This window comes from Macaca fascicularis, chromosome 15 (genome assembly GCF_037993035.2).
Source record: "Macaca fascicularis isolate 582-1 chromosome 15, T2T-MFA8v1.1".
NCBI classification, from domain to species: domain Eukaryota; kingdom Metazoa; phylum Chordata; class Mammalia; order Primates; family Cercopithecidae; genus Macaca; species Macaca fascicularis.
Genome location: NC_088389.1, coordinates 71,987,304 through 72,010,787, shown reverse-complemented (window position 1 = coordinate 72,010,787; position 23,484 = coordinate 71,987,304). Strand labels below are relative to the sequence as shown.

At 39.1% G+C, this 23,484-nt stretch overlaps 1 protein-coding gene across 11 annotated transcripts in view; it reads left to right on the top strand.

Moving 5' to 3' along the window:
• Positions 1-23,484, top strand: part of IFT74 (intraflagellar transport 74) — a 128,328-nt gene that overhangs the window by 21,008 nt on the left and 83,836 nt on the right. For all 11 annotated transcript variants that reach the window (XR_012424662.1, XR_006692692.3, XR_001485412.4 and 8 more), the window contains 6 exons: positions 6,718-6,853; positions 9,403-9,451; positions 13,254-13,352; positions 13,484-13,544; positions 16,736-16,795; positions 18,807-18,868. Coding sequence is in view for 6 of the 11 variants with exons in the window: in XM_015436486.4 (XP_015291972.1) it covers positions 6,718-6,853; positions 9,403-9,451; positions 13,254-13,352; positions 13,484-13,544; positions 16,736-16,795; positions 18,807-18,868 (467 nt within the window). In the remaining 5 variants the exon portion in view is untranslated. The remainder of the gene's footprint in view (positions 1-6,717; positions 6,854-9,402; positions 9,452-13,253; positions 13,353-13,483; positions 13,545-16,735; positions 16,796-18,806; positions 18,869-23,484) is intronic.

Sequence of the window (23,484 nt, the reverse complement as noted above, 5' to 3'; positions counted from 1 at the left end):
AATGATCTTCTTGTTTAGATTTGAAGTCTTTTTAATCTTATGTATGTATAGCTACTCCTGCTTGCTTTTGATAGTGTGAAATACCTTTTCCCACTCTTATTTTTAGCCTATGTGTGTCTTTTAGGACTAGATATGTTTCTCATAGGCAAGATATAGTTGGGTTATGTTGTTGTTGCTATTTTAAAATCTTCTGCTAATATGTATCTTTTAATTGAATAATTCAGTTCATTTACATTACATTCACAGTTAATAATGATATATGAAGCTTTCTTCCTGTTGTTTTGTTAGTTGTTTTTAAGTTGTATAAATTATTTATTTGTTTCTTTTTCTCTGTCTTTGTATCTTTATGTTTTGATGAAATTCTTTCATGTTGGCATTTGATTATTTTGTCCTCCTCCTTTGTGATTGTTTTATAAGAACTGTGAGTTTAATATTTTTATGTGTTTTTGTGATACTGTATATCCATCTTTAATTTTTATGTTGAAGACCCCTTTGAGCATTTACTGTAGGACTGGCCTAGTGGTGACACATTCTCTCAGTGTTTGCTTGTCTTGCAGATACTTTATTTCTCCTTCATTTATGAATCTTATTCTGTCAGGATATAAAATTTGTGGCTGACTTTTTGTTTTTGTTTTTGTTTTTGTTTTTTTTCTTAGCACTTCGAAAATGACATCCGATTCTCTTTTTTATTTTTTATTTTTTAAATTTCCACTGAAAGGTCTGCTTTTATTCTGATAGGATTGTCTTTATAGGTGACTAGATACTTTTACTAATTTTAAAATTCTTTCCTTCACATTGACTTTAGACATTCTAACAATATGCCTCTCTGTTTTTTGGTTTAAGATAGTTCTAACTTGGTGGGGCGTGCTTACTGTCAATTTTCCTCCAAAGGTTAACTTTTTACTTTCTTCAACCTATACTGCTCTAGCTGCATTTGACTGGATGCATTGAGGCCATCCACAGGTAACTGGGTCTAAAACTTTTGACAGGAAGGCCATGGGCTGCCGGTTGCCTCTGTGCTCTTGGGTAAGCACTCCTAAAGCTAACCCATTATTCACGTTAACAAAAAGGTGAAATGGCTTTTCTAGGGAAGGCAGGGCTAGAACAGGGGCAATTATGAGCATCTCTTTCAGCTCTTTAGTCTGATGGATTTTAGCAGAAGTCCACAAGAGACAGTCAGGCTTCCACTGGGTAAGTTTTTCATATAAAAGTTTACTTTTTAGTGAGTATGAGTCAATCCATAAACGGCAATATCCAATTAATCCTAAAAAATTTTTTAGTTCTTGCTTAGTTTGAGGCAGGGGTAAGGACACAATTCACTCAACCCATTTCGGCCCTATTTTTGCTTACCTGCACTTATTAGTTGGCTTAAATATTTAACTGTATATTGAAGCTTCACTTTTGAGACCCGTAATCCCTCAAACTGTTGGTGGTTAAGAATATGTGTGGAGAAGTCACCCACTTTTTTTTATATCTTCACCAGATATGAGACTATCATCCACATACTGAAGCAGGCATATTTGCTTTGGGACAACAACTTTTCCAATACTCGTTCTAGAATTTGACCAAAGAGGTTAGGGGAGTCTGTAAACCCTTGGAGTAAGACCGTCCATCGATATTGTTGTTTTTGCCCTGAATGGGGATCTTCTCACTCAGAAGCAAATATGTCTCGGCTATCCTCAGCCAAGGGGCATGCCCAGAAGGCATCCTTCAAATCTATTATTCACTGATGATCATAAGGAATTTGACTGAGAACGGTGTAAGGGTTGGGGACAATGGGTTGAGTGGTCTGGACTATCTAGTTAATAGCTCTGAGGTCTTGTACCAATCATTTTGACCTGTCTGATTTCTTGACAGGCAGGATTGGGGTATTATAGGGAGACGTACAGGGTTTAAGGAGTCCATCTTTAATGAGACTCCCAATTACAGGCTTTAACCCTATCCTGCCTTCGAAGGGAGTGGGGTATTGCTTTCTCCTACTATTTCCCCAGGAGTTTTTAGTTTGATGTGTATTGGGGGAACTCGAAGTTTTTCTCGATTCCCTTCTCTTGACCAGATATCAGGATGAATATATTTTTCATCCATGGTGGTGAGTAGATTTAATGAGGTGAGGAATCCCTTCGGGCCAACTTGAAGGCCTATGCCTAATTTTAGCATTAAGTCTTTTTCTAATAGATTAGTTACCACCGCAGGGATCAACAAAAATTGAATATGAGTTAATCAATCTTGATATTTGGCTTTTGTATTTTCTAAGATTTTGGCCTTAAATCCTTCTCCTTTTACCCCAGAGACTTAAAGTTCTTCTGAAAAGCCAGCAAGATTAGATGGAGTGAGACAAACAGAGGAGTGAGACACTCCGGAATCGATTAGAAAGGTGATAAGTTCACATTTAGGTCCCACCTCTAAATTTATCAAGAGCTCCTGGTGGGACTCAAAGTAAAAGAGACAGAGCCCCTGACTCCCCTACTCTTCCTTGAAAGTCTTCTTTCAAGACTTTCAAGGTGGAAGGACTTCTTTTTCCCTTTTTAATTTAGGACATTTTCTCTTGAAGTGGCCTGTTCTTCCACATTTGTAACATGTATCTTGTCCTTCCTCCCTTTCAATTCTGGGATTCTTTGACTTTGCTCCCCCACACTCTTTAGAGGGCCTAGGAAATGAAGGCCCACGTCCTCTAATTGGAGGCTTGGTTCCTTTGCACGGGAGTTTGGACGTTTTATAGTTCTTGGCCCCCTGGAAGCCTTGTTTAGAAGTGTATGGGTTTGGAGCCACCAGTTGAAAGGTGGATAGCGTAAGTTTTGCTCTTTGTTTTTGCTTTTCTTTGTCTCTCCTTACATACACTTTTTGAGCTTTCCTAAGAAGTTTACTTAGCGGTCAGTCTTCCCAATTTTCTAATTTTTGTAACTTTTTTGAAATATCTGGTCAATTCTTGGTGACAAAATGGAGCTTAAACATTCCCTGCCCAAGGGGATCTTCCAAATTTAGGCCTGTATACTGTTTCGTTTGCTCCTTTAGCCTGTCTTAGGATTTTATAGGCCCCTCATCTTTTTTTTGTTGTTGTATATCAAATGCTTTAGAGAGGTTTTGAGTTCGGAGTATTGATTCCCCAATTCCTTTTATTTTCATTTCCCTAGATCTTGCATGTTTTCCTGTTGAGCTGCATTATTATTGTCCCACCTGAGGTCTTGGGTGGGAAATTTTTGGTCCGCAGTAGGGACATTTTGACCAGGAGAGTGTTCACATTTCCAAATTGCCTTAGCAGCCCTACAGTTATGCTTCTTTTCTCCTCCAAAAAGAGGATGCCTCGGATGGACATTAACTTAACCCAGGTATATAACTGAGGTCCTAAGAATTGATCAACTTGATCAGCCACCCCATAAAGGTCATCCAACAGCAACTGAAGCTCTTTTTTCAAACTTCGCACCTCTGAACTGGTCAAGGGAATATTTACAAATCCAATGGCTCCCCCTCCTTGTGGCACCTCTTTTAAGGGGAAGAGAGTTGGGGCTGACTCCTTAGGTGTGGAGGGAAATGGGAAATTAAATTTAGAAATTTACACTGTTCTCTCTCACGTCGAAGTCCTTTCAGGGAGGGGTGCTTAATAGGCTGGAAGGGGACAGGCTCATGGGATGATAATTCCTAAGAGTTAGGGTTATAAGGAGGAGGAATAACATGAGCAGGGGAAGGATCTGGAATGGGACCTGAGGCGGCAGCAGCTGCCTGATGGGGAGGGTCAGGGGCACTGAGCGGAGGAATATGATCCAGAGGATCCCATGTGTTGGTGGGTGTGGGTTGTTTAGGAACAGGGACTCTTTCCCTGTTAGAGGAGTTGGTTTCTGGCTTATTACTTCTGGTTTTTAAAGGGTAGAGGAGAACAGGTTCTTGCCTCCAACAAAGAGCATAGTCTGTTTCCTTTTGGGAGACAGGGCTTTTTGTCATTAACATGTTCAATTAAGAGCTGACAAATCCACTCTTCACTGGAACCAAATTTTGGCTTGAAAACTGAGGGTTTGAGGATGGGCCCTCGAGTCCAAATAAAACAACAATATTTTATCATTTGCTGCTTTCTTTTATGTTTAGTTCTTTCATTACCTTTCCAATAGTTTAACATAAGGCCCAAGGGACTATCAGGAGGAAATTCATCACTCACTTGGCTCTTTATTTTTCCTTTCTTACTTGAAACATTTCCCATCTCAGAGGTTTGGGATGGTGTCTAACTCAAATAGGCCTTTCCCCGGAGCTTCTGTTGGGGGTGCTCAACCTCTCCTACTAGTGATTTCTCGCCCTCCCTCCTTTCAGAAGCTCACTGAGGCTCTGAGGCTCAGTCCCTCATATTAGAGATTTTCTTGCCTGTCAATTTCCAGAGGCATTGTTAAGGCTCAATCCCTAGTATTAGAAATTTCTTGCCTATCCTTTAGCCCCACCTGTTGGAGGCTCCTTGCATCCTTCTTTCGCTTTGTCTACTCTGGCCGCTTTCCTCTTGGGAAATGGCAGGATCCGCCCTAAGCCATATGAGGCGACCACGGAACTGCAGATAGGACCCACTCAATCCACACAGCAGTAGTGTTAACATCATCTACACACACTTTTAACCTCCAAGATACCCTGACCACCAAGGAAATACTTTGCTGCTCTTGCACCGTTTTTCACGTTGGTCTGTGCACGGAGTTACTTGGTCGCCACGCTGTTGTAAGCCTCTCCTTTCCCCGTTGCTGAGCGCTTGGATTTGTTCATCAGAATGGGTGGATCTCAATCTCCTGTCCCTGAAGCCACTGCAACGGGATGGTAGGACACGTCTTCTCCTGGGTGGGGTGACTGAAGACGCCTTCTTGAAGGAGAATGGGAATCCCAGACAAGCCCCCAGAATTGTTAGAAATAAAATTTGAAGTTGTAAAGAAAGACGAGCACTCAAACAAAGGATTTCTCAGCAAAGCAAATTTACTTCTGCGCAGTAGGGTGCTTCTCGTGGGGCTGGTTGTCACGAGAGCACACTAAAGAAAGGAGAGTAGAAGCTTTTATTACTAATGGTACTCCTGCCCCCGTGTCCTTTCCCCATTGGGTGGGATCGGACTGCACAATCTAAACTAGACCCGATTGGCTAAACATTTAAACTTTCTTAGATAAGGTGGGTGTGTGATGGGAGAGAGGGGAGAGGAGGAAGGGGTCATCTACAGAGGACTAGAGAGCCAATCGTTTCTCAAATAAGGAAAGGAATGTGAGCTGGGGCTGTGGCATGCCTGGGCATGTAGGAAAATCAGAAAGAAGGACAAAAGAGAGAAAGGCAGGAGGTACTTGGAATTAGAGAATAAGTAGCTCAGCAGGCTGTTTGAAGGGAAACCTTGCCATATCTCACGTCTTTTATATCTTCTCATGCTTGTATGTATTATATGAACTGACATAAAGGAAGTCTTTTGGCCTTTCCTGAGGTCATATAATGTTATGTTGGATTTTTCATACCTGAAGTAGAGAATCACGTTGAGTAATAATATGAATGCTTGTTTAATAATGTAAGCCCTTTAGTACTTACATGGTCATCTTAGGATGCATTTATATCCATTTGTTTTTACAAGATTAAAGTTTTCTTATTTTTTCCTGATTTTTAAAGGTAATATATACTCATTGTAATAAGGCTGAAAATGCCAAATTATATAAAGGAGAAAATAAAAATCAACTGTAATATAATTATAGATCATCATCATTACTATTTTTTCATATAGTTTTAAAAATTTTTTATTTTTGTCTTTATTCTTTATTTTTTTTTAAAAGACGGTCTCTTTGTGTTCTTCAGGCTGGCGTCGAACTCCTGGGTTTTAAACAATCCTCTCATCTCAGACTACCAAGTAGCTGAGGCTGTTGGTACATGCCACCATGCCCAAACTTCCAGCATTTTTTTTGTTTTAAAAAACTAGAGTTGTGAACTAGGCACAGTGACTCACACCTGTAATCCCAGCTACTTGGAGAGCTGAGGCAGAAGGATCTTTTTAGGCCAGTAGTTCAAGACCAGGCTGAGTAACATAGTGAGCCCTTGTCTCTTAAACAAACAAAAATGGAGTTATAAATACGATCTTGTAAACTGCCTTTTAATTTTTATTTTATTTACTTATTTTGAGACTGAGTCTCACTCTGTTGCCCAAGCTAGAGTGCAGTGGCATGATCTCGGCTCACTGCAGCCTCGACCTCCCAGATTCAAGCGATTCTCATGGCTCAGCCTCTCAAGTAGCTGAGATTACAGACGTGTGCCACCACACCTGGATAACTTTTGTATTTTTAGTAGCAATGGGGTTTTGCCATGTTGGCCAGGCTGGTTTTGAACTCCTGACCTCACGTGATCCACCTGCCTTGGCCTCCCAAAATGCTTGGATTACAGGCGTGAGCCACCACACCCGACTTAAACTGCCCTTTTTATATACTGCAACTTATTTAACCATTTTCTACTGTGGACATTTAGCTCCTTTCCAGTTTTGAGGTATTATAAATAATGTCTACATATAGAATTTAAAATTTTCATGAAATGTATTTTTAAATAGTCACAGAATGTTAAATGTTAAAGAAATATGTTAATAAATTGAACAACAGTATTTAATAATTCAGACATTTAAAAAATAAGGAAATTTTTACAAATCAAGTAGAATTTTGGTTTTTAAAAAAATTGTCTTTGCAGTTTTACGAGTACAGTGTTTTCTCCAGTTTACTAAAAATGAAATCTTGTTTGTCATTTAGATGCCACCTGGGACAGCAAGACCAGGTTCTCGTGGTGGTCCCATAGGGACTGGTGGAGTTCTGTCTTCTCAAATCAAAGTTGCCGATCGCCCTGTAACACAACAAGGTTTGACTGGAATGAAAACTGGGATGAAAGGTACCTATTTTAAGATAAGTATCACACTTGGGCCTGTGTTTTGTAAGAAATAAATAATTGTGAACAATTAAAAAATTGTAAAAGTTGAGTAATTTTGAACAGTAAGTATTACAGTGCCATTTTATTAAATTGGCATTATAGCATGTAAGAATTATTACATGCAATTATGACATGTAGTCAGAATTATGGCATATAATTGTTATTCTTTGAATCACAAAATTATTGTGAGGGTTAAACAACAGAATGAATATGAAAATACAGTTTGAATTAGAAAGCTATATACAGATATGAGCTATTTCAGTCTTCATTTTTCTGACATGGAGCTGTAGTACAACTTGAAGAACTTTGAAATAATCTTGGAGAAAAGTTCAAGATTGAAAATTAGATTTTTAAGCCGGGCGCGGTGGCTCACGCCTGTAATCCCAGCACTTTGGGAGGCCGAGGCGGGCGGATCACAAGGTCAGGAGATCAAGACCACGGTGAAACCCCGTCTCTACTAAAAATACAAAAAAATTAGCCGGGCACGGTTGTGGGCGCCTGTAGTCCCAGCTACTCGGGAGGCTGAGGCAGGAGAATGGCGTGAACCCGGGAGGCGGAGCTTGCAGTGAGCCGAGATCGCGCCACTGCACTCCAGCCTGGGCGACAGAGCAAGACTCCGTCTCAAAAAAAAAAAAAAAAAAAAAAAAGAAAATTAGATTTTTAGTACTATAAAATACTCTGAAATAGTTTGGATAGTTTCTGTATTAAAATGACACTTAAAATACTTGTGTATTTATGAGAAGTGGATCAAGAAATTTTTTTTCTGATGAGTACTATCTGTTCTAGTACGTAAGGAAATGAGGCTAACACATAGATTTATATTAAATCTCTCATGCTTCTGCATATGTCTTTAGAGAAGCATAATAATACATTATATATTATAGTTTAAAATTTAGAACTGTGGTATATATAAACCAAAATATGGTAAACTCCTTATTTTTTTTTTCTTTTTATCATAGGCAGTGGTCAGTAGCCTGTGGTGAGCTGTTTCAGAGTTTGTTTTCTATATTTTTGACAGATGATTTATCAGGAATGAAGATATGCTGCTAGTACAAAATTAATTATAACATATCATACATGCTACTTTCTTTTTTTTTTTTTTTTTTGAGACGGAGTCCCGCTCTGTAGCCCAGGCTGGAGTGCAGTGGCCAGATCTCAGCTCACTGCAAGCTCCTCCTCTCGGGTTCACGCCATTCTCCTGCCTCAGCCTCCCGAGTAGCTGGGACTACAGGCGCCCGCCACCTCGCCCGGCTAGTTTTTTGTATTTTTTAGTAGAAACGGGGTTTCACCGTGTTAGCCAGGATGGTCTCGATCTCCTGACCTCGTGATCCGCCCGTCTCGGCCTCCCAAAGTGCTGGGATTACAGGCTTGAGCCACCGCGCCCGGCCCATACATGCTACTTTCTATAATATAGTATATCATCCCTTTCAAGAGACTTAAGTTTTTTCATCTACATTCTAATAACATTTAAATCATTAAATATTAAAAATGAATTGATTATTTAGAAATGTTTGCTTAATGATTATCAGTACCATGAAAAAATATTTCAAAATTACATAGTCATTTAATTAGCCTTTTGAAAGTGGATGCACAAAAATATTTATATGTTTAATATTATTTTAAAACATCAAGGGTAGAAACATATTAAAATTCTGCAGTAAATTTATCAAATGTTTATTTCTGTATTAATTTATCCTTCAGAGCAGAACCGATATAATTTAGGATTGTTAGTTTCTACCAGTATACTTCAAAGCCTTTTATGAGAGAATTTGGAACATTACCACTCCACACAACTATCTACTGTGACTTTCATTCTTACCTCCTCTAGTGCCCCATTTCCCAGTGTAATAAGATATTACCTTTACTTCTCAGCGTAGACCTTATAGTTAATACACCTAGTTTTACCTCTCATACTTTGCAGGGTACTTCATCTCTTACCAGGTTTGAGACATTTAACCAAGAATACTTTCTTAGTTCTACTGAAATGTAAGACCATTATTACAAAAGTCTCTGAGACAAATGATAAAAAATAATAGTCACTTTCTCCTACTGAGGAATGTCTGCAATGTCCAGTATGACAGCCAGTAGTCAGAAATTTAAATTAGTTCCCCAGTAGCACCAGCCAAATTTTAAGTGCTCTGCAGTCTCGCTGTCCATTTTATTGGACAGTTTTAATTTAGAATATTTCTGTCACTGCAGAAAGTTGCTTTGGACAGCTCTGTTCTAGATTCCCTTAGACTCAATTTTCATTCCATTGGCCTGTTCTGTAGAGTCTACTGTCTTAACAGCCCCACCTCTAGTCCCATCTTCGTAGTTTTAATTGAAGCTTCCTTTATGTCATGATTCTAAGATACTAATTCTTTTTTCAGATTCAGTGATTCTTCTTGATTCATTGGAGCATTCATGAAGACTGTCTTGAGAATTGTGGAGTGTAATTCTGATTGTGCTTTGGATTTGCTATTTTGGTGGCATTTCAAACTGAACACTAACACTTAAAACATTTTTTTTAGGTCCCCAGAGGCAAATTTTAGACAAATCTTATTATCTTGGGCTTCTTAGGTATGTTAAACATGCCTTTTCATCCATATGTTTTACTCGAAATATTGTGTACCTTCTGTCAAAATAGAGTATGTAACTTTAATATGAAGTTTTAGCTATGGCACTTGTTAGGATTTATTAGGTGTCTATTGATTTCTAATAATTATTTGGTATTCTAGCAATTTCTGGTTAATTTGGCTAGGCTGTAAAATAAATGTGATAGTATAATTAGCCTGAGATTTATAATTTTATGAATTTGCATGTATACATGAGCTATATTTTCTCTCAGTTTGTTTGTGCTGCTATAATAAAATACCTGAGATTGGGTAACTAACAGGAATTTATTTCTTACCGTGTTGGAGACGTGGAAGTCCAAGAGCAAGGTACCAGCAGCTTCAGTGTTTGGTGGGCATCTGTTTCTCAAAGATGGTGCCATCAAGGTGTCCTCATGGCAGAAGAGTGGAAGGGCAAAAGATACCTAGCTAGTTTCCTTCAACCCTTTTATAAGGCACTGATCCCATCCATGAGGGCAGAGCTGTCATGGCCTGATTTCAACTTCCTAAAGTCCCTACCTCTTAATACTATTGCATTAGAGATTAAATTTTGATATGAATTTCAGAGAGACACAAACATTCAAACCATAGCATACTTATTTTATTTTGTTTATATTTTAGAGACAGAGCCCCACTCTGTTGCGCAGGCTGGAGTGCAGTGGCATGATCACAGCTCACTGCAACCTTGAACTCCTGGGTTCAAGTGATCCTCCTGCCTTGGCTTCCCAAAGTGCTGGGATTATAGGCATGAACTACCACCACACCTGGCCTCATAGTTTTTTTTTTTTTTTTTTTTTGAGACAGAGTCTTGCTCTGTGACTCAGACTGGAATGCAGTGGCGTGATCTTGGCTCACTGCAACCTCTGTCTCCTGGGTTTAAGCAATTCTCCTGCCTCAGCTTCCCGAGTAGCTGCAGTTACAGGCGTGTGCGACCACACCCACCTAATTTTTGTGTGTGTTTTTAGTAGAGGTGGTGTTTCACCATGTCAGCCAGGCTGGTCTCGGACTCCTGACCTCAAATGATCCACCCATCTCGTCCTTCTGAAGTGCTGGGATTACAGGCATGAGCCACTGTGCCTGACCCCTTGTAGCATTTTTAAAGTTCACTTTTTTCATCTGATGATATCCAAGAGTAATTTTTTTTTCTTTTTCTTTTTCTTTTTTTTTTTGAGACGGAGTCTCACTCTGTCACCCAGACTGGAGTGCAGTGGTGTGATCTCAGCTCACTGCAACCTCTGCCTTCCAGGTTTAAGCTATTCTCCTGCTTCAGCCTCCTGAGTAGCTGAGACTACAGGCATGCACCACCATGCCCGGCTAACTTTTGTATTTTTTAGTAGAGATGGGGTTTCACCATATTGGCCAGGCTGGTCTTGAACTCCTGACCTCAGGTGATCCACCTGCCTCGGCCTCCCAAAGAGCTGAAATTATAGGCATGAGCCACCGCGCCTGGCCAAAAATAATCTTTTATGTTTTTTTCAGTAATTAATCTGAAATGTGTTACTCATATCATTAAAATGTTACCAACTATAAGAAAGGAAAAATGTGTATACTTATTTATGTTACGTTAATCAGTGCAGAGTCTTACGTAAGTATATATTTGGTCAGTTGCTACGAATATGGCCTAATTTTAATTAATTCGTAAGCTTTTTTTTTTTTTTTTTTTTTTGAGATGGAGTTTTGCTTTTGTCACCAGGCTGGAGTGCAATGATGGGATCTCACCTCACTGCAACTTCTGCCCCCTGGATTCAAGTGATTCTCCTGCCTCAGCCTCGTGCCTGTAATCTGCGAGTAGCTGGGATTATAGGTGCCTGCCACCACACTTGGCTAATTTTTTTTTTTTTTTGAGACAGAGTTTTGCTCTTGTTGCCCAGGCTGGAGTGCAATGGCATGATCTCTGGTCACCGCAACCTCTGCCTCCGGGGTTTAAGTGATTCTCCTGCCTCAGCCTCCTGAGTAGCTGGCATTACAGGTGTGCGCCACCATGCCCAGCTAATTTTGTATTTTTAGTAAAGATGGGGTTTCTCCATGTTGGTCAGGCTGGTCTCGAACTCCCAGCCTCAGGTGATCCGCCCACCTCGGCTGCCCAGAGTGCTGGGATTACAGGCATGAGCACTGCACCTGGCCTAATTTTTGTGTTTTTAGTAGAGATGGGTGTTTCACCATTTTGGCCAGGCTAGTCTTGAACTCCTGACCTCGGGTAATCCACCTGCCTATGCCTTGCTTTTTTTTTTTTTTTTTTTTTTGAGATGGAGTCTCGCTCTGTCGCCCAGGCTGGAGTGCAGTGGCACGATCTTGGCTCATTCTCCTGCCTCAGGCTCCCAAGTAGCTGGGACTATAGGCGCCAGCCACCACACCCGAGCCTGGCCACCTACACCTTTCAAAGTTCTGGGATTACAGGTGTGAGCCGCCGCACTCGGCCTCATAAACTTTTGTTATATGTCTCTGGGTATGTCTCTGGGGATGCATCTCTAAATCAATGACTTTTTCTTAATCTTACTATTTTTCCAGTTACTTGTTCTACTGTCCTATCTCCATCTTCCCGTTTTACCTTATTTTCTTCTTGGCATATTATTTGTATCTTCTTTCTCTTTTATTTCTCTTTTGTTTAATCCGTCCTCCCATCATGCTCTGAAAGCCCTGTTTTCTTTTATTTCTCAGTACCTGGATCCTTTTGAGTCTCAAACTCCTAGAAGGCAATAAAGAAAAGTATGGTTTTTCCCCATCTGTTCTCAAAGCTAAGAGAAGTAAGAAAGATAGTAAGGCCATCAGTTGTTTAGTATCTCTGATATTCAGCCACTTTTTAATCAAAGGAAGGAAAGGAAATATAGTTATTCCTAGTGATTGCATTGCCTTTCTCCCCCAGGATTTGTGCCTCCACATCAAAGAATAGTTCTAGCTATTTGTGTAATTGGCTGTAGAGCAGTGGTTCTCAACTGGTGGTGATTTTGCCCCCAGGGAACATTTGGCAATTTCTATACATGTTTCTGATTGTCACGAATGAGGCTGGAGGAAGTGCTACTGATGTTCAGATCCAGGATGCTGGTAAACATCGTACAGTGTACAAGATTGCTCTCAACACGAAGTACTAATCACCGACCCAGAATGTCATTAGTGCTACCGTTGATAAACTGTGCTCTAGAGGGTAGCAGCAGCTGTGATGATGACAGTTAAGCACCTACATCTGCCTATGGCATGTACTAGTTTGACCAGGCTTTCATTCTGGTTCTATTTCATCTTTCTTAATGAATCTATGTCAGTTTCTCATCAGTTGAGTAGAATAGGATGGGATATACCTCATTCTTTTTTTTTTTTTTTGAGACAGAGTCTCGCTGTGTCTCCCAGGCTGGAGTGCAGTGGCACGATCTCGGCTCACTGCAGTCTCCACCTCCCAGGTTTAAGCTATTCTCCTGCCTCAGCCTCCCTAGTGGCTGGGACTACAGGCATGTGCCACCACACTCAGCTAAATTTTGTATTTTGAGTAGAGATGGGGTTTCACCATGTTGGCCAGGCTTGTCTCGAACTCCTGACCTCAAGTGATCCGCCTACCTTGGCCTCCCAAAGTGCTGGGATTACAGGTGTGAGCCACCACACCCAGCTGGGATATACCTCATTCTTAATGAAATAAGCCACCTAAACTTTTGGTATTCTTTTAGTGAATTTCACAAAACTATTTACATTATTGTTACATATTACTGAAAAGTTTAAATTTTGCTTACCTAGAGTTTTCTGGATTGAAAGTATTGCCGACCTTTTTATTTCTTTTCTAATAGAAGTAAAATAAGTGAACTTACAACAGAAGTTAATAAACTTCAGAAGGAAATAGAAATGTACAATCAAGAGAATTCAGTATATTTGTCATATGAAAAGAGGTGAGTAATAAGTATGTAGTATTCATTCAGTGTTTTGTACTTAAACAATACTAAATTTGTAGCTGTCCATACTGTTTGTAATGTTCATTTTCTTATGTATATATTTATGAATATTTATTTTATGCTTGCAGGGCTGAGACTTTAGCTGTTGAAATAAAAGAGTTTCAAGGACAACTAGCAGACTACAACATGGTATTTTTTCTTTTCTAAGAGAATTTACTGTTAATATTTTCATTAGTTTTTACTACTGCTTTAAAAATACATTAGTAGGCAAAGGGCATGCACAGATACTTTTTGAAAGAAGATAAACTTACAGCCAACAAGCATATGAAAAGAAGCTCATCATCACTGATCATTAGGGAAATGCAGATCAAAAGAGTAATGAGATACCGTCTCATGCCAGTCAGAATGGCTATGACTAAAAAGTCAAAAATAACACATGCTGATGAAGTTGCAGAGAAAAGGGAATGCTTATAAACTGTTGGTGAGAGTGTAAATTAGTTCAACCACTGTGAAAACAGTGTGGCAATTCCTCAAAAAGCTGAAAAGTTAAACTTTTATTGAGTGTTGTCATCTTGAAAATTTTAAAATTTAATTATTTAACATACAAATTGCCACCATCTCTATGTTTTACTTGAAATATTATGTACATTCTGTCAAAATAGAGTATATAACATAAATATAGTTCTACCAAAGGTGCTTCTACCTGTGGACTTTCAGAAGAAACAGTCCCTCTGGCAGTATTGATAACTGCTCAATCCTTGGGTAATATTGGCCCCATGGAAATTTCTAGTGTCAGAATTTTCTTTTTTCTAACTTTTTAGTTGCTTTAGCAGCAGCGGTGTCTGCATTTAATGAAAAAGACAAATTTTTATCTCACTTATTAAGAAATAGTGTTACAAGAAATAAACATTCTATCATAATGGTTAGGATGGTTATGATATACCTACTTGATATTGTTACCTTGTGCTTATCAAAAAATTTTGCTGATTGTAGTATAACTTTTTATTTTTGTTTTTGTTGTTATTATTAGTGGTGGTGATGGGTTTCATTTGTTTGTTTTTTGTTTTGTTTTGTTTTTTGGGCTTTTTTTTTGAGACAGTCTTGCTTTGTCGCCTGAGCTGGAATGCAGTGGCTCAATCATGGCTCGCTGCAGCCTAGACTCTCTGAGCTCAATTGATTCTCCCACCTCAGCCTCCCAAACAGCTGGGACTGCAGGCACATGCCAACACACCAGGCTAATTTTTTTGTATTTTTTATTGAGATGAGGTTTGGCCATGTTGCCCATACTCGTCTCAAACTCCTGGGCTCAAGTGATCTATCTGCCTGCCTTGGTCTCCCAGAGTGTTGGGATTACAGGCTTAAGTCATTGTACCTGGACTATTTTTATTTTTTAATTTTTTTAGAGATAGGGTCTTGCTCTGTTGCCCTGGCTGAAGTGCAGTAGCATGATTGTAGTTCACTGCAGCCTCGAACTCCTGGGCACAAGTGATCTTCCTGCATCAGCCTCCCAAGTAGCTGGGACTACAGGTGCATGCCACCATGCCTGGCTAATTTTTATATTTTTTGGAGAGATGGGGTCTTGCTATGTTGCTCAGGATGATCTCGAACTGCTGGGCTCAAGTGACCCTCCTGCTTCAGCTTCCCAAAGTGCTGGGATTATAAGCATGAGCCATTGAACCCAGCCCTCTTGTAATTCTTAAATTTGCTGGACTATACAATTCATCACAGACATTTTGTGGAGCCCATTATTCAGTGGGATTTTCTTTAGTAAATGATGTTCTGTTTTAAATATGAGAAAAATAGTTGCTTTTCTTTTGTTGTTTTTTTTTTTTTGAGACGGAGTCTCGGTCTGTTGCTCAGGCTGGAGTGCAGTGGTGTGATCTCAGTTCACTGTAACCTCCGCCTCCTGGGTTCAAATGGTTCTCCTGCCTCAGCCTCCCAAGTAGCTGGGATTACAGGCACGCTCCCGAGTAGCTGGGATTACAGGCGCCTGGCTAATTTTTGTATTTTTAGTAGAGATGGGGTTTCACCGTGTTGGCCAGGCTGGTCTCAAACTCCTGACCTCGTGATCTGCCCCCCTTGGCCTCCCAAAGTGCTGGGATTACAGGCGTGAGCCACCATGCCGGGCCGAGAAAAATCGTTTTTATAAGGTATGAAATGACATTAGATGAAAGGGAGTTTTAGTTATGCTGGAACAAATTAGACATATTCATATAGAAATACTAGTGTGTAAAATATGCTATTTATAGATTTAATGAGCTAATATCTGATACAGAGCAGTTAGCTGGGTATCTGACATATAGTTAGCACTCAATAAATGCTAGGTCTTATTAGCACTTATAAGTGAAAAATGTGATATACATTATACCCAAATAGTTTGTTTTTAGTAGACCTTCTGTTCACATTCTGGCTGTATCACTTCCTAATTTTGTTTTTCTGTAAAATGTGTACAATCATATCTACTTCACAGAGTAACTGTAAAAATTAAGTGAGTTAATATATATGGAATAGTGTTTGACACTAGGTAAATACCCTATGTTGGCAACTGATATCCTTGCCTAATTTTTTGAAGTAGGCTTACTACTGTTCTATCTGTGCAAGCCTTGTTGATTTTTTTAAAAATTATTAGATGATAAAGAACATCTTTTTACATTTTTGCTAGTGTAAATTTGTAAATCTGCTAACACTCCTCTCTCCTTGGGGGCATTGGCAGGGGAAGAGAGAGTGATAGATCTTTCCAAAACTTTTGTCTTTTCCAGACCCTTATTTATAAGCTCAGCCATCTTTTCAGAGCAGGCAAAGGGGTCTACAAGATATAATTTGCAGGAAGAGTAGTTTGTTACTGCTCATTTATCCATGTTAAAAATGTAGTTTGTTTATTGGCAAGGTACATAATACATGCTTACTTAGCTCAATATTTATCTTAAAACAGAACATATTTAAAAGTATTTGCTGGGCGCGGTGGCTCAAGCCTGTAATCCCAGCACTTTGGGAGGCCGAGACGGGCGGATCATGAGGTCAGGAGATCGAGACCATCCTGGCTAATACGGTGAAACCCCGTCTCTACTAAAAAATACAAAAAACTAGCCGGGCGAAGTGGCGGGTGCCTGTAGTCCCAGCTACTCGGGAGGCTGAGGCAGGAGAATGGCGTGAACCCGAGAGGAGGAGCTTGCAGTGAGCTGAGATCCGGCCACTGCACTCCAGCCTGGGTGACAGAGCGAGACTCCGTCTCAAAAAAAAAAAAAAAAAAAAAAAAAAAAGTATTAATACTTAAGTTACTACTCATTATTTGTAAGACTGAATACCTGTATTATTAATTATAGAGAACATGTGTAAAGACTAACAGAATGGTGTTTGTTTGTTTGTATTTTTGTTTTTAGTTGGTAGATAAACTTAATACCAACACTGAAATGGAAGAAGTAATGAATGATTACAATATGGTAAGAAAATTTATAAATATAAGCAAATTGATCTGTGTAAGTCATATCCTACAAAGCAAAACATTTATATCTAGAAAAAGTTGATAAAACCTTAAGTGCTATAGAGATGAATATTACTCTAATTGTAAATATCGCTATTATGTATTCATTGAGCTCCCTTAGTTGCTCTTTTAAATTTTCTTGCTGTTAGTTGGCTTTCCTAAGTGGATTTTTCTTTTTTTTTTCCTTGAGACAGAGTCTCAGTCTGTCGCCCAGGCTGGAGTGCAGTGGCATGATCTTGGCTCACTGCAAGCTCCGCCTCCCAGGTTCATGCCATTCTCCTACCTCAGCCTCCCAAGTAGCTGGGACTACAGGCGCCTGCCACCACACCCAGCTAATTTTGGTATTTTTAGTAGAGATGGAGTTTCACCGTGTTAGCCAGGATGGTCTCGGTCTCCTGACCTCATGATCCACCCGCCTTGGCCTCCCAAATTGCTGGGATTACAGGCATGAGACACCGCGCCCGGCCCCTAAGTGGATGTGTAGTGACTGTCTACTGTGTTTGAACTGGTGTCACATGCAACATTAGTTAGGGAGTGCCATCTGCATTTCCTTATATATATTAGTTTATAATATTTCTGGCTTAGTTTATGCACAAATGTTGATTAATACTCAGTGTGACAAATGTTAACTTTACATAGTTTTTGTCACCAGTGGATAAAAATGAATAGATATGAATCCAGACATAATATTAATTTTTGATTGGTAAATGAGAATTTGTATTTAACATGGACATATCACTGGGGACTCCAAAAAGGGGGATGGTAGGAGGGCAATAAGGGTGGAAAAATTACCTAGCGGGTACAGTGTTCATTATTTGGGTGATGGGTTCACTAGAAGCCCAAACCTTACCGTTATATAATATATCCATGTAACAAATCTGCACATGTACCCCTGAATCTAAAATAAAACAAAAACAAATTTGTGTTCAGTGTTCTTAGATTACTTGGTAGAAAACAATAAAATATGTTGATAGCTAGCTTATTTTGAATATAAGCATTTGGATGAAAATAACATACAATTTATGATTTATATGATTTGTAATTTATTTACGTGAATAAAGACTATTCTATGAAGACATAGGATTTATAAAATGACTCTTCTAAATTTGGGGTTCTAAAACTATGATAATTTAGTTACTTTTACCTTTAGAACACAGGAGAATTCTCTAATTAAGAATTGTATTTCAGCTGGGTGTGGTGGCTCATGCCTGTAATCCCAGCACTTTGGGAGGTAGAGGCAGGAGGATCACTAGGTCCGAAGTTCGAGACCAGCCTGGCCAACATAGTGAAACCTCGTCTTTACTAAAAATACAAAAATTAGCCGGGTGTGGTGACGCGTGCCTGTAATCCCAGCTACTCAGGAGGCTGAGGCAGGAGACCCGCTTGAACCCGGGAGGTGGAGGTTGTAGTGTGCTGAGATCATGCCACTGCATTCCAGCTTGGGTGACAGAGCAAGATTCCATCTCAAAAAAAAAAAAAAAAAAGAATTTCAATGCCAGATATAAAAGTTAAAAACCTTATGTGTTTTGTTGGTTGTTTGGGATGGGGGATCCATTTTCTAGGCTGGGTATGCACAGGTAGTTAATTAGCTATACTCAGATCCTGAATGGTTCAGGAATAAAACTTGTGGTGGTTCTAAATTTAACATATTACTAATCAAATATTTATTGAACATTCAATACATGCTTTAAATGCTGTTTACATAAATTGAATTCATGTTGAATTTGACAGACCACTGAAGTACAATGAATATTTTTGGTATGAGATTACAATGCTTCTTAAGACTTTTTAAAAATCTGGTATTGTTTGTTAAATGAGACAATAACTATTTTTTTTTCTTAAACTTTGTAATGTGGCACTGGGATGATTATAATAATTTCTCATTTAGTTCGTAACCAAAATAACCTACGAAGAAAAAATTTGATTTAGTATTTATTTATTACTAACTTATGTGTTAACTATTTATCCAGCTTAAAGCTCAAAATGATCGAGAAACACAAAGTATGGATGTCATATTTACTGAAAGACAAGCGTAAGTATAGCTAATTTAAAAATCAGATTCATAAGTGAGCTTTATTAGGTAGTTTAAATTGTGATTCAGTTATTTCCTTGTAAATTTTTCTAACTATTTCCCTGTTGCCTTTTTCATTTAAAAATATTTACAACACAAATTTTGTTGCTTATGCATCTGTAATCTTCATATACCATTAAATAGCTAAATTCTGTATAAAGAATATTACTAAATAACTTACCTAAATAGGATTTATGCTGCTAGGAGCTGAAAACTTATGATGGATAAGAACATCTTTATATCTACTATTTTTAGTTTTAACCTAGGCTTTTAACTAATTTGAATTGCGGTGTGTCAGCCCCAATCTACTGAAAGACACATTGTTCATTAGGAAGCTATTTACATTATTTCTTTAGCATTGATATTTAATAGTTATATTAACAATCTACGTCATATATATAGATTATATGTGTATCTTTATATATAACCTGACTAAAGACTAAATACCAGCAGGGCGTGGTGGCTCATGCCTGTAATCCCAGCACTTTGGGAGGCTGAGGCACGTGGATCATGAGGTCAGGAGTTCAAGACCAGCCTGACCAATATGGTGAAACCCCGTCTCTACTAAAAATACAAAATTAGCTGGGCGTAGTGGTGGGCGCCTGTAATCTCAGCTGCTTGGGAGGTGGGGGCAGGAGAATCGCTTGAACCTGGGAGGTGGAGCGTGCAGTGAGCCGAGATCGCGCCACTGCACTCCAGCCTGGGCAACAGGGCAAGACTCCGTCTCAAAAAAAAAAAAAAAAAAAAGAGAGATTAAATACCACCTAATGCTGGAAATAAAGTGATTGTGGCAGTGGGAGTAATGCCTACAAAGTTAATAATAGATGTGATGTAGTTAACTTCTTTATGTGTTTTGTCAGTTGTTTGGGATGGGTCCATATTTAGGCTGGGTACGCACAGGTTTTTAACTAGGCATACTCAGATAAAATCCTGAATTATTCAAGAATAAAACTTGTGTTGGTTCAAAGTTCGTTCTAAGGTCAAAAAGTTGGTGAAGAATAGTTAATTTAGAACCAACGCAAATTTTATTCTTGATTTATTTATTCTAAGGCAACACAAACACAGACCATGAGCTATGTTGTGTAAATACACACACAAGCACATTCTCTCTCAGATATTTATTAATATTAGTCTCTTTGAGAGCAAAGACAATAATAAACCCAAATTACCATATTCAGTAACCAAAATTCAGTAACACCAAATACATTCTCTTGTTATCTCTGCATAAAACAGTAAATATTTGATGATGAATAGATGTTAAAACATACTGATAAAACATTGAAAGATAAATGTAATTCTTCTGTTGATTAAAAAGAAGACTCTCTTTTCCACTGTCTTTTTTTTTTTTTTTAATAGAGTCTTGCTGTGTTGCCCACACTGAATTGAAGTGGCATACTCATGGCTCACTGCAGCCTTGAACTCCTGGGTTCAAGTCATCTTGCCTCAGCCCTCCAAGGAGCTGAGACTACAGGTGCATGCTACTATGCCCAGCTAATTTTTTGTTTCTTGTGGAGATGGGGTCTTGTTACGTTGCTCAGGCTAGTCTCAAACTCCTGGTCTCAAGCAATCCTCCTACCTTGGCGTCCTCAAGTGTTGGGATTATAGGCGTGAGCCATTGTACCTGGCCACTGTCTATCATTTGATGCTGCTGTAAAGTGACATCTTAAAAACTCAAAACACTAGCAGTCTTTTTCCTTTTACAAGGAAAATTTTGTTCATGGTAACCAAGCTCTTCCTTGAAAACGTTCCTTTTTTGTTGTTGTTGTTATTGTTATCCTGGTTTTAATCCATTAAACAAATATTTGTCGTTTACTATATATAAGATACTGTCTTAGGTACTTCAAAGAATAAGAAATATGTAAGCTATAGGCCAGGTGTGGCAGCTCACACCTGTAATCCCAGCACTTTGAGAGGCCAAGGCAGGTGGATCATGAGGTCAGGAGATCAAGACCATCCTGGCCAACATGGTGAAACCACTTCCCTCCCAAAAGTACAGAAATCAGCTGGATGTGGTGGCACGTGCCTGTAGTCCAGCTACTCGGGAGGCTGAGGCAGGAGAATCGCTTGAACCCGGGAGGCAGAGGTTGCAGTGAGCTGAGATCATGCCACTGCACTCCAGCCTGGCGACAGAGCAAGACTCTGTCTCAAAAAAAAAAAAAAAGAAATATATAAGCTGTAATCCCCTGAAGGCTTTAAAGAGTTTAGAACATTTAAGTTCTCATTTATTTCATAATTTATCTCAAAGTTACAAAATATGAGGTCAGGTTTTAAAATTATATTTACATATTTTACAGATATTTCATCTAACAACATAATTTCAAGAGCAAAAGTTGAAGAATGTCATAGATTTTTATATCTATTTGGTTTTTTTGATTACGGAAAATCTTCAAACATGGTAATCTGTCCTGAAGATGCATCCAAACCATTTACAACTCTAGCGGTAATTTTAATTGAGGCTGAATGAAATTGATTCTCTTGTCTATTTTAAGCAGAAATTGAAATTAAGAACAAAAATCGGCCAGCCGCAGTGGCTCATGCCTGTAATCCCAGCACTTTGGGAGGCCAAGGCAGGTGGATCACCTCGGGTCAGGGGTTCAAGACCAGCCTGGCCAACATGGCAAAACCCCGTCTCTACTAAAAATACAAAAAGTAGCTGGGTGAGGTGGCAGGTGCCTGTAATCCCAGCTACTCAGGAGGCTGAGGCATGAGAATCACTTGAACCTGGGAGGCGGAGGTTGCAGTGAGCTGAGATTATGCCACTATACTCCAGCCTGGGTGACAGAGCGAGACTCTGTCTTAAAAAAAAAAAAAAACAACAACCAAAAATTATTGTTATGAAGTTTGCTTTCTTTTTTTAAATTACACTTTTAAGTTCTAGGGTACATGTGCACAGTGTGCAGATTTGTTACATATGTATACATGTGCCATGTTGGTGTGCTGCACCCACTGACTCATCATTTACATTAGGTATATCTCCTAATGCTGTCCCTCCCTGCTCCACCCACTCCACGACAGGCCCCAGTGTGTGATATTCCCCAACCTGTGTCTAAGTGTTTTCATTGTTCAGTTCCCACCTATGAGTGAGAACATGCGGTGTTTGGTTTTCTGTCCTTGTGATAGTTTGCTCAGAATGATGGTTTCCGGCTTCATTCATGTCCCTACAAAGGATATGAACTCATCCTTTTTTATAGCTGCTTAGTATTCCCTGGTGTATATGTGCCACATTTTCTTAATCCAGTCTATCATTGATGTGCATTTGGGTTGGTTCCAAGTCTTTGCTATTGTGAATAGTGCCACAACAAACATACGTGTGCATGTGCCTTTATAGCAGCATGATTTATATTCCTTTGGGTGTATACCCAGTAATGGGATTGCTAGGTTAAATGGTATTTCTAGTTCTAGATCCTTGAGGAATTGCCACACTGTCTTCCACAACTAGTTTGCAGTCCCACCAGCAGTGTAAAAGTGTTCCTATTTCTCCACATCCTCACCAGCATCTGTTGTTTTCTGACTTTTTAATGATCGCCATTCTAGCTGTTGTGACATGGTATCTCATTGTGGTTTTGATTTACATTTCTCTGATGGTGAGTGATGATGAGCATTTTTTCATGTGTCTGTTGGCTGCATAAATGTCTTCTTTTGAGAAGTGGCTGCTCATATCCTTTGCCCACTTTGTGATGGGATTGTTTGATTTTTTTCTTGTAAATTTGTTTAAGTTCTTTGTAGGTTCTGGATATTAGCCCTTGTCAGATGGGTAGATTGTAAAAGTTTTCTCCCGTTCTGTAGATTACCTGTTCACTCTGATGGTAGTTTCTTTTGCTGTGCAGAAGCTCTTTAGTTTAATTAGATCCCATTTGTCAGTTTTGGCTTTTGTTGCCGTTGCTTTTGGTGTTTTGCCCATGCCTATGTCCTGAATGGTATTGCCTAGGTTTTCTTCTAGGGTTTTCATGGTTTTAGGTCTAACATTTAAGTCTTTAATCTATCTTGAATTAATTTTTACATAAGGTGTAAGGAAGGGATCCAGTTTCAGCTTTCTACATATGGCTAGCCAGTTTTCCCAGCACCATTTATTAAATAGGGAATCCCTTCCCTATTTCTTGTTTTTGTCAGGTTTGTCAAAGATCAGATGGTTGTAGATGTGTGGTATTATTTCTGAGGGCTCTGTTCTGTTCCATTGGTCTATATCTCTGTTTTGGTACCAGTACCATGCTGTTTTGGTTACTGTAGCCTTGTAGTATAGTTTAAAGTCAGGTAGCATGATGCCTCCAGCTTTGTTCTTTTGACTTAGGATTGTCTTGGCAATGTAGGCTTTTTTTTTGTTTCCATATGAACTTTACAGTAGTTTTTTCCAATTATGTGAAGAAAGTTATTGGTGACTTGATGGGGATGGCATTGAATTTATAAATTACCTTGGGCAGTATGGCCATTTTCACAATATTGATTCTTCCTATTCATGAGCATGGCATGTTCTTCCATTTGTTTGTGTCCTCTTTTCTTTCATTGAGGAGTGGTTTGTAGTTCTCCTTGAAGAGGTCCTTCACATCCATTGTAAGTTGGATTCCTAGGTATTTTATTCT